Source organism: Dendrobium catenatum, unplaced genomic scaffold (assembly GCF_001605985.2).
Source record: "Dendrobium catenatum unplaced genomic scaffold, ASM160598v2 fragScaff_scaffold_81, whole genome shotgun sequence".
In the NCBI taxonomy this organism is placed as follows: domain Eukaryota; kingdom Viridiplantae; phylum Streptophyta; class Magnoliopsida; order Asparagales; family Orchidaceae; genus Dendrobium; species Dendrobium catenatum.
The window spans coordinates 173,655-188,284 of NW_021318543.1; the positions used below are offsets into that span (position 1 = coordinate 173,655).

The window sequence follows — 14,630 nt, forward strand, 5'->3', positions numbered from 1 at the left end:
TTTTACTACTGACCGTTGCTGGAGCTTTTCCCAACCACTGCCTTATTTTGGTCGATCCATTAATCATCATCAGATTTTTGTCTGTTATTAACTTACTGTAATTCTAGCATCTCCAAGTAAAGGGGCGAATCAAACGTTGTAACCAATCCAGATATAGTGGAAATTTCTCATCTAGGCCAGGCCCCGTGGTTTTTCCCTTTTCAGGTTTTCCACATAAAAAAGTTTCTGGTGTTTCTCTCCCTTAATTATCTATTGGTGTGCTGGATATACATATATTGTTAAGACGCTATATTTTTACTCTACCGCCGCGTATATTCTAGTCCGCATCACTTGGCAACCCCTAAATTTGGTACATCCATCAACAATTATCAACGTCGTTTTCATGGGAAGATCGAAGCCTATAGGGGATATTTATACATCAAATATGAAGAAATTTATTGAAAATCCTTGTTTAAATATTTTCTCTCTTTTTTTTTTGACAAAAAAAAAGTTTACTCCTTTTTTGAAACAAATTAAAACGAAGTTTAATTAATTAAAATAAATTAAAAATTTGCCCACATATCTGAAAATCACATAGGAAATGGCTTAAATTTAAGCAAATATTTTGCACATTGTCAAGGCATTGTCACGTGTCAGGAATGTGAGCTAAGTGCGCTTCATATTTTTGCTGACGATGACAGTTACCCGACAACCGACCTCCCAGGCATGTTAACAAGGGAGAATTATTGCGTCTGGTCACCGGATGTCCGGACATCCAATCCGGTGACGCCACGTCATTCAAATACATTGGGTCCCGGTGTATTTTGGGAGCAATTATTAGGTCCTTTCACTGGATGTAGAGGAAGGTTCGGTTTTAGACAAAAATAGGTCAAAAAGTGCAAATACCGAGTTTTTTTGAAAAACTCGGTATTTTTTCAAAAAACTCGGTATTTGCACTTTTTTAGGCAAAACCGAACCTTCCTCTAGGTCCTTGCACCGGACCAAATAAAAGTTCGTATTTTGGTGACGTGACGACACCGGATTAGTGTCCGGACGAATCCAGACACCGAACGCAATAATTTGACGAGTTTAGTTTTGATGTTTAGGTTGGAAAAAGACTTTTTTGGCATCTATGGACAATTTTGTATATATATATAGAAAATTAGGCGTGAGAGCATGTTGGACCGGATATCTAAACTGATCGGGCGATAGAACTGAAACTACTATCAACTCTCCAACAGGAATTTTTATTAGGTCCGGACACCTGACGTAGCTCTACATCCGGATGCCAATAAAATGTCGCCAAGTGTTCTTACTATTTACCGCGCGGCCCGACGACTTGACCTGGACCGGAACCCAATATTGATATGTATTAGTTGATTTGTACAAACCAGGATATTGCTAGGTTTTGCTCGGTAACGATAAAATATCATTATGTCAAGACCAATACCTAGCAAAACCAAGCAATATCTAGCAATGCCGAGCAATACCCCGATTTTACTAGGTATTGCTCGGTATTTATTTTGACAGAACAGTATTTCTCGTTACTGCCAAACAATAACTAACAATACCGAACAATATATAGCAATACACAAATATAACAATACCGAATTTCCCTTCCGAGTCGGGTCACCGGGCCTCACGATTTTATTTGCGTCTAGATCCATATGTAGAGCAACTTCACGTGTCCGTCCGGACCTACTAAAAATTCCTCCGACAGACCCTATCCATATCCATATCGCGCCGACTCACAACGGCTATTAATCTCTTCCGGCGACTCTCCTTATCTCCCCACCCTATCTCTCTAACCTCTAAGGAACCCTAGAATCCCAATTCCCGCTTCTCAAGCAACCCTAGCTCTCTCGCATGGCCGCACTCCTCTCAGTTCCGAGACGCTACTCCCCCGCGCCTTTCAGCACCTTCTCGTCGCCTTGGAGGTCGCCGAGGAGATCTGCTTGGGTTCCCCGCCCGGGGTTTCGGTGCTCCTCATCGAGGCCTGCGCGGAGGGATATTGCTGGTGAAGAGGTAATTCTTGCTCGATTGCGTATTTCTCATCTGTTTCTAAGTTTCGAAGTGGTGGATTTGGTCAAGAAGTTGGAGTTTTGCTCATTGCTTGCAAATCTGAACGTCTAGAAATGAAATAAATGCATTCAGAATGCTGTCTTGTAATATGCGTTAGTATTGATATAGTGTGCAACACTTTGAAGAGTATTGCTCTTTAGGTCCGAATTGCTTTACTGGACAAGTTTGGTTAAGCTCTCCCATTTTGAAATTAATACTGGCTAGATTTGGTTAAAAATAATTGACGTTTTGATCACTGATTGCAATTTTGAGCGTTCTGGTGGTAGTTGGCAGTGTTCGGCTCATATGAAAAATGAGAATTCCTAAGGTCTACTCCAAATAATTGCGATATGGATTGTGGTGATGCTTTATGCTTTAGAAAAGTCTTACTTTCGCCGATACATTGTTATTAAAGCTGTGCATCTTGTGGTTTTGTTTATACTCCATATTTGTGTTTTGAACAGAGAAAGAGTTCATTTGATCTTAAGAAGTGCGCGTTGTCTGTAGCACTTGCATTTGAATTGGTATTAGGTGTTCCACAGTTTGGTTTTCCTGCATATGCAACTCCTTCAGGTCCTGTGTTGCCTGACCTTTCTGTGCTAATTTCTGGACCACCTATTAAGGATCCTGGTGCATTGTTAAGAAATGCTCTGCCCATTGACAACAAAGCTATCAGGGAAGTTCAAAAGCCACTTGAAGATATAACTGACAGCCTCAAAATTGCTGGTGTCAAAGCATTGGATTCAGTTGAGCGGGTAAGTGTTGCCACGCATTGATCTTTGAGGTTAAAAAGCTTTCCTTTGTTCCTTCTTAGTAGGGCCTTCATGCATAAAAGCACTCTTATCTGGTTTTTTTTATTGCTGATGTGCATGATATGCTACTAACTATGGCTTCGTTTGGGGCGGCTTTCTTTCGGCTTCTTAAAGTAGCTTTTTAAGTAGAAAATTAAATCTTAAAGAAGCTTTTTAGTAGAAAATTTTTAAGAAGCGGTAAGAAAGTCGTACCAAATGAAACCTATATAACCTATATATTATAAAAAGGTCATTGGCTTTTGGGCAACAGACTGCTAAAACTGCGTTCTTTCCAAATCAAATACATGTAGCTTTTGCTTCTACAATTTGTCAGTATTCTTCTCAGGAAGTTGTAATGGTTGACAATTGCGCTCTGTAGAAAACATCCGATCGCTGATAATTTATGTTTATTTGTATTTACAAAGGGTTTTAATGATATCTGAAACATGTTTCTCTTTCTCAAGAATAGAATGTGAGGCAGGCTTCCCGTGCGCTCAACCAAGGAAGAAAATTTATTATTGCCGGTGTGGCTGAGTCAAAGAAAGCCCATGGAGAGGAATTGCTAAACAAATTAGCTGTTGGCATGGAGGAACTCCAACGTATTGTTGAGGAAAGGAATAGGGATGCGGTGGCTCCAAAGCAAAAGGAGTTGCTTAATTATGTTGGGGGGTCAGTATCTATCCTTATATGCTAGGAGTAGATACAACTTTTTTTTGAAGCTATGTTTTGACTCCGGGCTCTTGTACGTCAGCGACAATAGAGTAAGGTTTGGGGTAAATATCATTATGGTTCCTCGGATTAGGGTTGTGCTTTACGTAATCCACAATTTAAATGTCCTCTACTTTGGAAGAAATTATTACGTGCGGAGATCGGATATAGAGAACCGTCCGGTTTGTCTCTATGAACAGTTCAACACTATCCTTTTACTGTTCACAGAGACAAAATTGGACGGTTCTCTATTTCTGGTCTCCGCACGTAATAATATCTACTTATTTGGTCCCTGGATTTTACTGTGACTCGTCAACTTGATTTTTGGAGTTTTTTTATTTTTTTTTTCTGATGACTTTAAATAATTCGTTATTTTAGTTGATGCAATATTTTTTACTTAAATTTGAATAAAACAAAATTTTTATGCCAAAAAGTCATCATCAATAAGATTTTTCTCCTATTCTAGGGTTAGATCATTTCCCAATGAGGTCGAAATCACTCACTCCACCGACATCGGAGAAGAAGTGGATGAAGAATATAAGGCACCCTTCAGTTTTTGTAATTTATTATCATGGCTTTAGATCATTTTCCAATAGGTCAAGCCCCTCACTCCACTAGCATTGAAGAAGCAAAGAAAAATAGGAGAGTTGAAGGTAGCAATAGAGGTCCTTCATCTAGCACCATTTGATTCATAAGCATTATTTCACAATGAGTAACACATATGTATAGAGGGCAACCTTGGAGTAGTTATTAAGTTGCATCCATTGGACTAACAGAAACAATCTCTGCATTAACTCCAACCTAATTCCTGCATTGTTAGGAGCTTCATGCTCCAGGTTACGTTGAGCACCCATATATGGGTGAAAAGCTTGATCTAATGGCTGGTTGGTTTTAAGCTGGATAAAATTTGTAAGTTTCACTAGTGTTGCTAGGTTTCTGCACCAAGAAATCTTGCCATGTGACACTAAAGGTTCGTTTAGGACGGCTTTTTTACTGCTTCTTAAATCAGCTTTCTAGTACAAAAATTAAAACTTTTATACTAAAAAGCTGCTTTATGAAGTAGTAAGAATGCTGTCACAAACGAAGCCTAAGTTGACATTGAACTAGGAAGGCACCCTCTCTATTGACACAATTCTCATATACACCCTTGGTCATTGACTGCAGCTGAGATTCTCCTGGGCCATTGGGTTTCTGCAGTGTTGAAGAGGATATGGTGGATGGTTTCCCATATGAAGTGCCAGAGGAGTACAAAAACATGCCCCTTTTGAAAGGGAGAGCAACGGTGGATATGAAGGTTAAGGTTAAAGACAATCCCAATGTGCAAGATTGCATCTTTCGGATTGTTCTGGATGGTTACAATGCTCCTGTTACAGCAGGCAATTTCATTGACTTGGTGGAAAGGCACTTCTATGATGGAATGGAGATTCAGAGATGTATATTTAAAGCTTAAGTTTTTAATTAGTTTCTGTTGTTACTATTGCATGAAAACCAATATATTTTAATTAATGGAATGTTTGTTTCTGTAGCCGATGGTTTTGTAGTTCAGACTGGAGATCCTGAAGGCCCGGCAGAAGGTTTTATTGATCCAAGCACAGAAAAAGTTAGAACTATTCCTTTAGAAATCATGGTCATTGGTGATAAAACGCCTGTGTATGGTGCGACCTTAGAAGTAAGTTTTCATTGTTTTCCAGTAAAAATCTTTTCGGTTTTCTGTAATGTTAATTCTGCTGCATGAGAGAAATTTCTCATTTACATATTACAAATTTTATACCAACTACTGGTTACAGATTTATAATTACTCATTTTTCATTCATTCATGATGAGTGTTATGTGAGTTTTTATATATGTTCTCCACCAATATTTGAAATATTATTTTCTTATTTTTCTGAATTCAAGTTCCTACAAATGCAACAGGAACTTGGTCTTTACAAAGCCCAAACAAGACTTCCTTTCAATGCATTTGGAACAATGGCAATGGCTAGAGAAGTAAGCTCTTTTAGTGAATTCCTCCCATTAGATAGATGCTAATATCATTTATCTAATTAGCAAGTGATCCAAATTATCTGTAGACTTTTTTTTTTCGGTTTGTTCAATTTTAGTATACAATTTTTCTAATATTCAATTTAGTCCTTTAATTTGTCAAATTTGAATCAATTTTATCATTTCTTCATGTTAAAATTTTAAATTTTTAACATCAATCATATCAATTATTGGTCATATTAAGTACTGTGATTGATCCTAAAACTGTCAAAATATCCTAATGAAAAGCTTCAAAAGCAGTAAGAAGATTAGAAATTTTTATACTAAAGAACTGTTTTAAGAAGCAGTAAGAAAGTCGTACCAAGCGAAGCTTAAATTGAACACGGGAAAAAATTCTGAGATTAAGATGAATATGCCTAATCAGTCTAAAGACCAATAATATTCATTTCCTTACCATAGTGAAAAGCTGATTGATATCCTTCTTCCTGGCTATATTTCTTCTATCCACAGGAATTTGAGAACAATTCAGCTTCCAGCCAAGTATTTTGGCTTCTCAAAGAGAGTGAATTGACTCCAAGCAATGCAAATATTCTGGATGGAAGATATGCAGTTTTTGGTTATGTTACAGAGAATGAAGATTACCTTGCTGATCTGAAGGTCGGCGATGTCATCGAATCCATTCAAGTTGTTTCAGGCCTTGATAATCTTGTCAATCCAAGCTATAAGATTATTGCAGGCTAACAAATCTCCTTTTATGTTTTGTAATAAGCTATATTTGACATTTTTTCTTTCTCATCTTTCCACAATTCCCTTCATTGAGATGTTCTTTTATGTACTACTACTGTATTCCAATGGTTTTTCAATGCAGAGTGAATTCTTTCTTCTTGACAACTAAAGATACTGTACTGCACATCAGCTGCGAACTCTTAAATTTATTTTGGTGGAATAGAAGCCATGGATGGAAATTTGATAAGATGAATCTATCAAGATCATAAGTGATTCTATCCAACTTTATATGAGCTCAAATCGAGCACATGAAAGACTGAACCATAATTGAGGACTTTGAGATTTAAATTGGAGGATCAAACAATTGAGATTAGATAATTATTTTGAACTATGTGTAATCTTAGGATCAGAAAATTCTCGTACTTTTAATTATTTAGTAAGATTATTTCATGAATTGCTATAATCATATAAGTATAAAAGATTTTTGTCAAATGTAAAAAAAAAAAATTCTTCATGTTTATTTCTCCCGCCCGTAAATTACCAAAGCATCCTCAGGCCACACTCACCTCCTCTGTTCTAGCTCGGATGACCTCACCGGAAGATGGCCGACAAGCCTCTCTAAATGGACGGGAGCCAGATACCGCCGGATAACGAAGCCCCCGGGCCGCCGTTGGAGTTGGAGCTTAAGGCGGTGGTCCCCACCTCGCCTGTTGCCTGAGTCGTCGCCATTGCCGATCGAGAGAGTACTCACCAATAACCAGCTTGAGAAGAAGATTCCTCGATTGGCCAAACATCTTCAATCGGATCTTGCAAAGACTCTGCGCGATAAAGGGCAGAAGCTTCAGGCGAACCTCCAGGATTGTCAGAAAGAGCTTGAGCGGAGGAAACTCCCCCGAATCGAGGAGGTATGCTTTAGACCTAAATAATTAAGTTAAAGCTCTTATCAAAACATATACATTATATATTTTTAAACAAAATTTTAAGAAAATTTTTTATGTTGTAAATAATATTTATTTTTATAAGTTAATTGTTTTTAATCAATTAATTTATTTAATTACATATTATAAAGTATTAATTTGTATATATTTATTAATTATAAATGATATAATGTGAAATGATCTATAGCTAATGCATAATGCTTTTATTATCTGTTATCTCACTTTTAATGGCCACGCAGTCGTCGCCATGATGAAGTTGTCCTCGATTATGACGTTGGAGCATGAGTCTGTGACATCAAAGTTTGAATTTTTATGAAGAGTTTTGGGAAAAAAGTTTTGTTGCTTTATAATTTTACCTGGATTGATGCGTCCGTGTTGGGAGAGTCTACAGGAGCCAATATAGTAATATTAGCTATGACAACATTTTTGCAAATTAAAATAATTATTTTCAATTTTTATTATATATTTATAAATAATTATGTTATTATTATAATATTTAAATATAATAAATATTTATTACGTCATCCGGTTCGACCCCGGTCGAACTATCAAACCGCTAACCTCCTCTTCTTCCGGTTCATTGATCGGTCCGATTTTCAAAGCCTTGCTAAAGACTTTTTTTTTTGTGCATATGTACTTTTGTAAATGCATTGAAGACGAAGTTTTGTAAATATATATTTTTTTGCTTGAATATGTCATATTCTTCTTCACTAGCACACTAATGAAGTTGTTTCAATTTTTTTTTTTACAAACTAAATAGTTATTTGCAGGATTAATGGAGTCACAAGATCCATCTAATGCATCAAGTGTTAAATCTAAGAAGAGAAAAGAGTTTCTATGGAGTCTAAAACCTGAATAAATATTTGGGTTATAACAGATAATGTATATATTACTCTCCCGAATTATACAAAATTATAGAATGTTCGTGGTGAAGACCATGCAGTTGGAGATTGGGCTAGGTCAGGAAATTGCCAAGCTCCATTTGGTACTCAAAATATTAACTTTAATGATGAGGAGCATGTTGGTTTTATGGAGGCTCTTGTAGATACATCAGTTGATGTTTACTCTCCGGAACAAAATTTTAGATAATATCTTGTAGGAGTGACAAAGCGAGCAATGTCGTCATCTTCTAAGGGGTCCGTCTAAAGGAAAAATAGTAAAAGGCCATTTTACGATCATAGTATCCATAATTATAGTGCAATGATGGCTAACAGTGCATCTCAAGTTGCTAATGCAATTCAAACAACAATAAGAGCTTCCAACGAAAGAAAAATGTTTAGCGAACTTATAACTGAATTATCCAGCATTTTAGGATTTTCAAAGTAAGAGATCGATACTATATGTGATAACTTATCTAAGTGCATAACAACAATTCATTCCATCATCTCCAAACCTAAGGAATCAAATAATCGATGGATGCGAAAGGAGTTAAACAAATGATTCATTAGCACTTTGTGCTGGATTTCATCTTTAACATTTTCATTAGTTTGATTATTGCTTTATAATTGTGCATATTTTCATCATAAAAGCTTAGGTGGTTGATGATAGCATATAAAAGGAGAATTAATGAATAATATATCTTTTGAATGTCAATAATACTATTATAGTTTTTGTAAAGTCTGTTGAGTGTTGAAACTTTAGTTTGATATTGTTAATATTTTGGGATTTTTAGCGGTAGCTTTTAATTAAACTCTGTTGAGCTTTATTGAAATAAAACAATTGGCATGTTATAGATTTCATCTAGTAATATTTTTTCAATTGATATATTGTTACTTTGCTAAAAAGTGCAGAGTCTTGTGTCACGCCCAAAGTCAAATTTAGAAGAATTATTTTTGTTATCTTTTAAAATTACAACAACAACCACCAAAATTATCTAATTTCTTTTATCAATAATATAAACTAGCATCAAAACCATTCTATTGATCAAAACATCGATAAATATTTGTTTTTATATTCCTAAAACTCATATACAGTAGCAGAGTTATACAATCACATCATACAACCTATTTGCTTTTGATTATAGAAGAATAAATGAGCAGAACTAAATAAGATAATAGAAAAGCCTCGTGGATCTTGTAATTGATCAATCTCATACTCCTGATAGTATTTCCTAACCTGAAATCATTAACCATATATAATTAGCTAAAAAGTCTTACATATCACTAAATCTTATAACATAACTCAATGCACGAAAAAATCAGTATGCATGTCATAAATATACTCAAAATAATATTAGTCAGTATGATCATGAATCTATATAGAAACAATAAATCACATGTAGTAGCAGTAAAATTTATAAAATAGTGAAAACAGTATGGTATATGAGCTAGTAAAATAATGGGGTACATAAATAAGAGAATAAGTAAATCATTAAACTATATATCAATAAATCACTTAATAAGTATAAAGATTGAATCACTAAACAGCGAATAATTATTCCAAATCATATGTAGTAAAGAAATCATACAAATCAATAAAGCAGAACATCTATAAAAGATTTTGGAATCTATAGCAATGCAATACTAGAAACTTAGTGTACACATAAAGTTCAATCATTATATATCAGTATCCAATAAGTATTCTATATCACATGCTCAGTATTTCTTACTTAATATGGGAGTCACGTGTTCAGTGCCGGTAAATCAGTAAACACTGAATTAATACAATAATAGTAAATGAATAGTAGTATCAATATTAATATCCATACAATCAGTGGCAAGGCAAAACATCACAATAACAATAAAATAACAATCAATATAACATTAAAATAATATATTACAATACAACAGTGTAGTAACATGCATTCCAATAAGCATATTAAACTAGAAAAAAGTTATATATTGTATGATATTTTTTTAGTAATAAGTAATTAGTAATTATATGCTTAGTAAACAATGTCATCACTCCTTACATGTCGCCATATTAATAATTTCTTATAACTCTCAATCATTAATCACGTGAATTAATAGAGAATATGCCACGACTACAACTTTTGATGCACTTGCACCCGAAGGCCCAACACTGTGACGTCATCAGGTCAACACCGCAACGCTCAAGTTCAAACAAAAATTCATATTCTTCATTTTAAATTTATTTTCGAAAAAATTGAGTTGTTATATCATGATAGTTTATCTAACAAAGAATTTTATTAATGTCTATAAAAATTTTCAAAATCTTATTAAATTATAATTTTTAATGTGAATTTAAAATATATAATTAAATTAAAATATTTTTATTTTTCTCTATAGACATTCAACCAAATAATTTTTAAGTACATAGAATGCATCAATTTTATTTTATTCAGCATACATCAAATCAAATAGAAAAATTAGTTTTCATGCATTAACTTTTACAGTTTTACAGCAATAAAACCGTCTCAAAATCTGGCAAAGAGCCCCTTAATGGAATCCTAAACCCAAAGCATCGAAAACCCTGCAACTTCGTTGAGGCCACACTCACCTTCTCTGTCGGCTTCCACCATCGCAATTTCTCTTTTGAATCACCTCACCAGAAGATGGCAGGTACGCCTCTGAAGATAGACTGGAGCCAGATGCTTCCTGAGAAGGGAGCCTCGACGCCGCCGTTGGAGTTGGAGGTGGAACCCACCTCGGTATCCTCCTCCATCTCGGTGCTCGAGTCGTCGTCATGGCCGATCGAGCAAAAACTCACCGATGGTCAGATTGAGGAAAAGATAACTAGATTAACCATGCATCTCGGATCGGATATTGTAAAGAATCTGAGCGATAAGGGGAAGAAGCTTCAGGCGAACCTCCAGGCGTGGCAGAAAGAGCTTGAACGGAGGAAACTCACCCGAATCCAGACGGTATGCCTTAGATATATTGATTGGTGTATTGGGAATGGAGTTTGGAAGTAGGCGTATTTCTTTGGGAGCTCGACGCGAAGAAAAAAATGATTGGGTTCTTGGTCCCAGAGGAGAGTTTCCAGAGAGTTTTCTGTTTTATATTAAAAAAAATCTGTATCGGATATACAACCAGAAGTTTGGGTCGTGAAATCTATTATCAAGGCATTGATGGGTTACGTCTCATCAATAATGCATTTGGTGCATTGCTAATAATACCGTGACTTTTTTTTTTCCATCATTAATAGTTATGAGAAGTTTGTTTTTCATCTATCATCGTTGACGCAGTTGGTTTTACTTCTATCAGATTGATGATAAATGCGAGGCAGCAACTGAGTCCAAAGCTGCAGAACCTAGTGGCAAGTTTTGATCCTCATTTCTTTTACTAGATTGTAATATATTAGCGTGAATACCGTGATTATCTGTTTCAGCTATGTTTGATGTGTAGCCATTCTTCCTTTTTGAGCTGAATTATTATTTTTCTCTTTTGAAGATGCTCTGCATAGAGCGTGACATGTTGTGGATATGTAAGTTCTGAAGCTACCATTTTAATTAGGCGGTGCCATAATACTCATCCTAACCATGCATTTCACTGTGTTAGACTTGGACTAATTCACATGTAACTAGGATGGTTTTCTACAAGTCCATTGCCATGGCTTGTTTCCAGTTTTCCTTAGTATGATTGGTGTTAGCATTGGGTGTTACCCAGCTGCCATAGTAAATGTGAAAAATTGCACTCCGAGTTATTATATTATGGTTTCAATGCTGACACCGCATGCCTTTTGTAGTTACATCTAAAAATCGTGCAAGAAGTGTCAACCTAACTTCCTTAGCTAGTAGATGATGTTGTAGAATAGCTATATTTGATTTCATCAAACCTACTTTTTATTGCAATGAAAGATTCATAATTTTTATCTAATAGCATCCCAATCACCAGTTAAGTTGAGTCCAATCAACATGTAAGTTAATATAATGTTTTCCATTTTGATGACTACATCTTCAAATAAGCTTTCTTTTGTATTCATTTTCATGAAGAATATTATGGGTGTTTTACATTTGAATTAAAAATGTGCATAGCAAATTGTACGATTTTGCTTGCTTAATTGCTTTTTGCTTCATATTGCTAGGGAAGTTTCCTATAACAGTAGATTCCCTTGCAAACTATATGAACTCTCTCATAAACTTTATGAATTTAATAAAGCTTATGGCTCCAATGCATGATTAATAACTGATCTTCATTTGTAGCTGTGAGATAGTGTGATTTGTAGTAAAAATAAGACCACTGCTTCTCTCAATAGTTGGTTGAGTTGCTCTACATGTGCGTTTCCCAAGATTATGAAGCCTAAGGGATGCACGCATGGGGTAAGGCTTTGATTTATGTGTTTCTAACATGTCAATATTTTGGAATTGTTTGTTTTCGTTTTGGACAACATTGCAAACGCAATGCATTGCTAAAAAAATCCTTAACGTTTTATCAAGTTGCAAATTAGACCCATCAAACATTCATTTTGTTACTTAATTTGGAGATGTATGCCTTATCGTAGCTAACAACAACTTTTGTATTGTTTGACCAATCATCCATACATTTTTTATTATGTGATGGATGATCAGTGCTCTGATTACATTTGATGTAAAATCAATCACCTTGATATTGCCAGAAGGAAGATTCAATGCAATTTAAGAATCTGAAAAGCTTGAAAGGATTGAAGTTTGGGAATTGAGGAAAATCAGAAAGAAATTTTATGGATACCTAGAGAGCAAAAAATCCTCTTGGAAGAAATAGATGTCCATATGAAATTTGATTTATTCAATTTTCAGGTTGATCATGTTGATGTGAGCTTTATAATCACATGCTTTGTACATGAATGTATAATTCCCATGATAAAAATGTGCACAAGCTGCAAGACATGCTCTATCATCTTTACCCTGTTAAGAAAAAATCACTATAAGACGAATCAAGAGTAGTGCAATTATGGACAGCCCTGATCGAGAGGGCGGTGTGATGAGGGGTCACAATGGTGATCATTACTATGTTAGTTGAAACAAATGCAGAGCGATGAAAAGCTTGGGTTGCAATTGGGCCCTTATACAAACTAATGCATGTCCAACAAAGTTTTAATATCATGTGATGCGGATCAATTGTTCTTGACTCACTTGATGTAGAACTTTGCATAATTTGAAGAAATGGAAAAGTAGGATATAACCCTTGGAGTATGGTAAAGATGGAAGAAATATTTGATAAAATATAATGGAAAAAATAGATAGCCATATGCAATTCAGTTATTTAATATTTAGGTGCTCATGCTGACATCAGCCTTTGGAACTTGTGCTCTTCAAAGTCATTCATGATTCATAGTTCCTGTTAAAAAAAAAAAGTTTCATGATTAGCAACGGATGCAACACCCCACCCTTATACTTCCTTGAATTGTTCAGGATGGGGATGCTGCATCATCCTATTTGTGGCACAGCAGAGTTTTGTTGCATCACCAACATCTCAGTATCAAATTTTCTTACTGAAACGGTGAAACCTAAGTTGGTATTTTCTGACCTTTATCTCTATTTCCAACTTAATGCCAGTAAAGCATTGTAAAACCCTAGAACAAACTAGCAGGCACGTTGAATAAGATTCACATTTTTAACATGATAAGATGATTTTTCATCCACAAGGAAGATGGTTTTGCAGCAAATTTTAACTGGAGAAACTTGAAATAACATAATTCCTTAACTGCAAGTAGATGTGCAGAAATGACTTTTTTTTTCTTCTGCACATATTTTGCTGCTGATCGGAATTATCTTGTTTGCTAATCCTTGAGTAAATTGCAAATATATCTATCATTTTTATAGAGATATGTAATCAGGTTTCTTTGTTTTTCTGTTTTTTTCAAATTGCTTATTAAGTCCAACCCTTTTTGGCAAAAAACATTAAGTTCGTCTCATGTAAGATTGGGCTATTAAATTTCATTGGTAAGGTATTTCTTGTTTAAGGATTTATATGGACCCTTGTTTACTGCATATTTGAAAATAAATGTTCGTGTAGGTTTCTTTTCTCTTTTTTCATATTTGTTTCCCTCTTGTTCCCTCTTTGGTGGCGATATAGAGATAAGCATGGGTGTTATTGGCAACAAACAAGATCTGCTCGCCTAAACAAGAAAACAAATTAAGAAATATTATAATTAGTAGATGCATGGAGGTTTGCCTATGAAGTTGCCAGAACTAATAATCATATTTGCCTTTTCATCCCTTTATAGTCGTAAGATGGTGATGGAGGATGTACATATTATTTGTGGCAATGTATTGATGTAGGCAAGGGGGGGGGGTTGGGGCTTTGGCTGAAAATGATGCATTCAAAATCTTATCATTAAATGTTTTATATGTTTTATTTCTCTATTGTAGACTGGATTCTATTTTCCCCAATGATGGAAGGCTACCTATGATCATGCATAGGTTTGGGGGCTCTTTGGTCATGTTGATCATGTGGTTTGCCAGCATACTTGGTCTTTTGGGTATTTATTGGTGGGCTTATATTTCTATATATGGGCTTGGCCCATTATTTTCTGTTGTTTGGTGTTGGGGCTTGTTCGACTGATT

At 35.2% G+C, this 14,630-nt stretch overlaps 2 protein-coding genes across 3 annotated transcripts in view; both read left to right on the top strand.

Annotated features, from left to right (window-relative positions):
* The first annotated feature begins 1,728 nt into the window (after nucleotides 1–1,728).
* Nucleotides 1,729–6,415, top strand: LOC110096512 (peptidyl-prolyl cis-trans isomerase CYP38, chloroplastic). Its single transcript, XM_020822507.2, has 7 exons — nucleotides 1,729–2,004; nucleotides 2,505–2,795; nucleotides 3,301–3,500; nucleotides 4,737–4,972; nucleotides 5,066–5,208; nucleotides 5,454–5,525; nucleotides 6,030–6,415. Exons 1-7 carry the CDS (start codon nucleotides 1,846–1,848, stop codon nucleotides 6,258–6,260), a joined length of 1,332 nt encoding a protein of 443 aa, XP_020678166.1. The 5' UTR covers nucleotides 1,729–1,845; the 3' UTR covers nucleotides 6,261–6,415.
* Nucleotides 6,416–10,568: 4,153 nt separating this feature from the next.
* The window catches only part of LOC110096523 (ubiquitin-like-specific protease 1D), a 63,562-nt gene continuing 59,500 nt past the window's right edge, over nucleotides 10,569–14,630 (top strand). For both annotated transcript variants that reach the window (XM_020822527.2, XM_020822529.2), the window contains exons 1-2: nucleotides 10,569–11,006; nucleotides 11,350–11,401. In XM_020822527.2, the coding sequence (XP_020678186.1) occupies nucleotides 10,698–11,006; nucleotides 11,350–11,401 (361 nt within the window). In that variant the 5' untranslated portion in view covers nucleotides 10,569–10,697. The remainder of the gene's footprint in view (nucleotides 11,007–11,349; nucleotides 11,402–14,630) is intronic.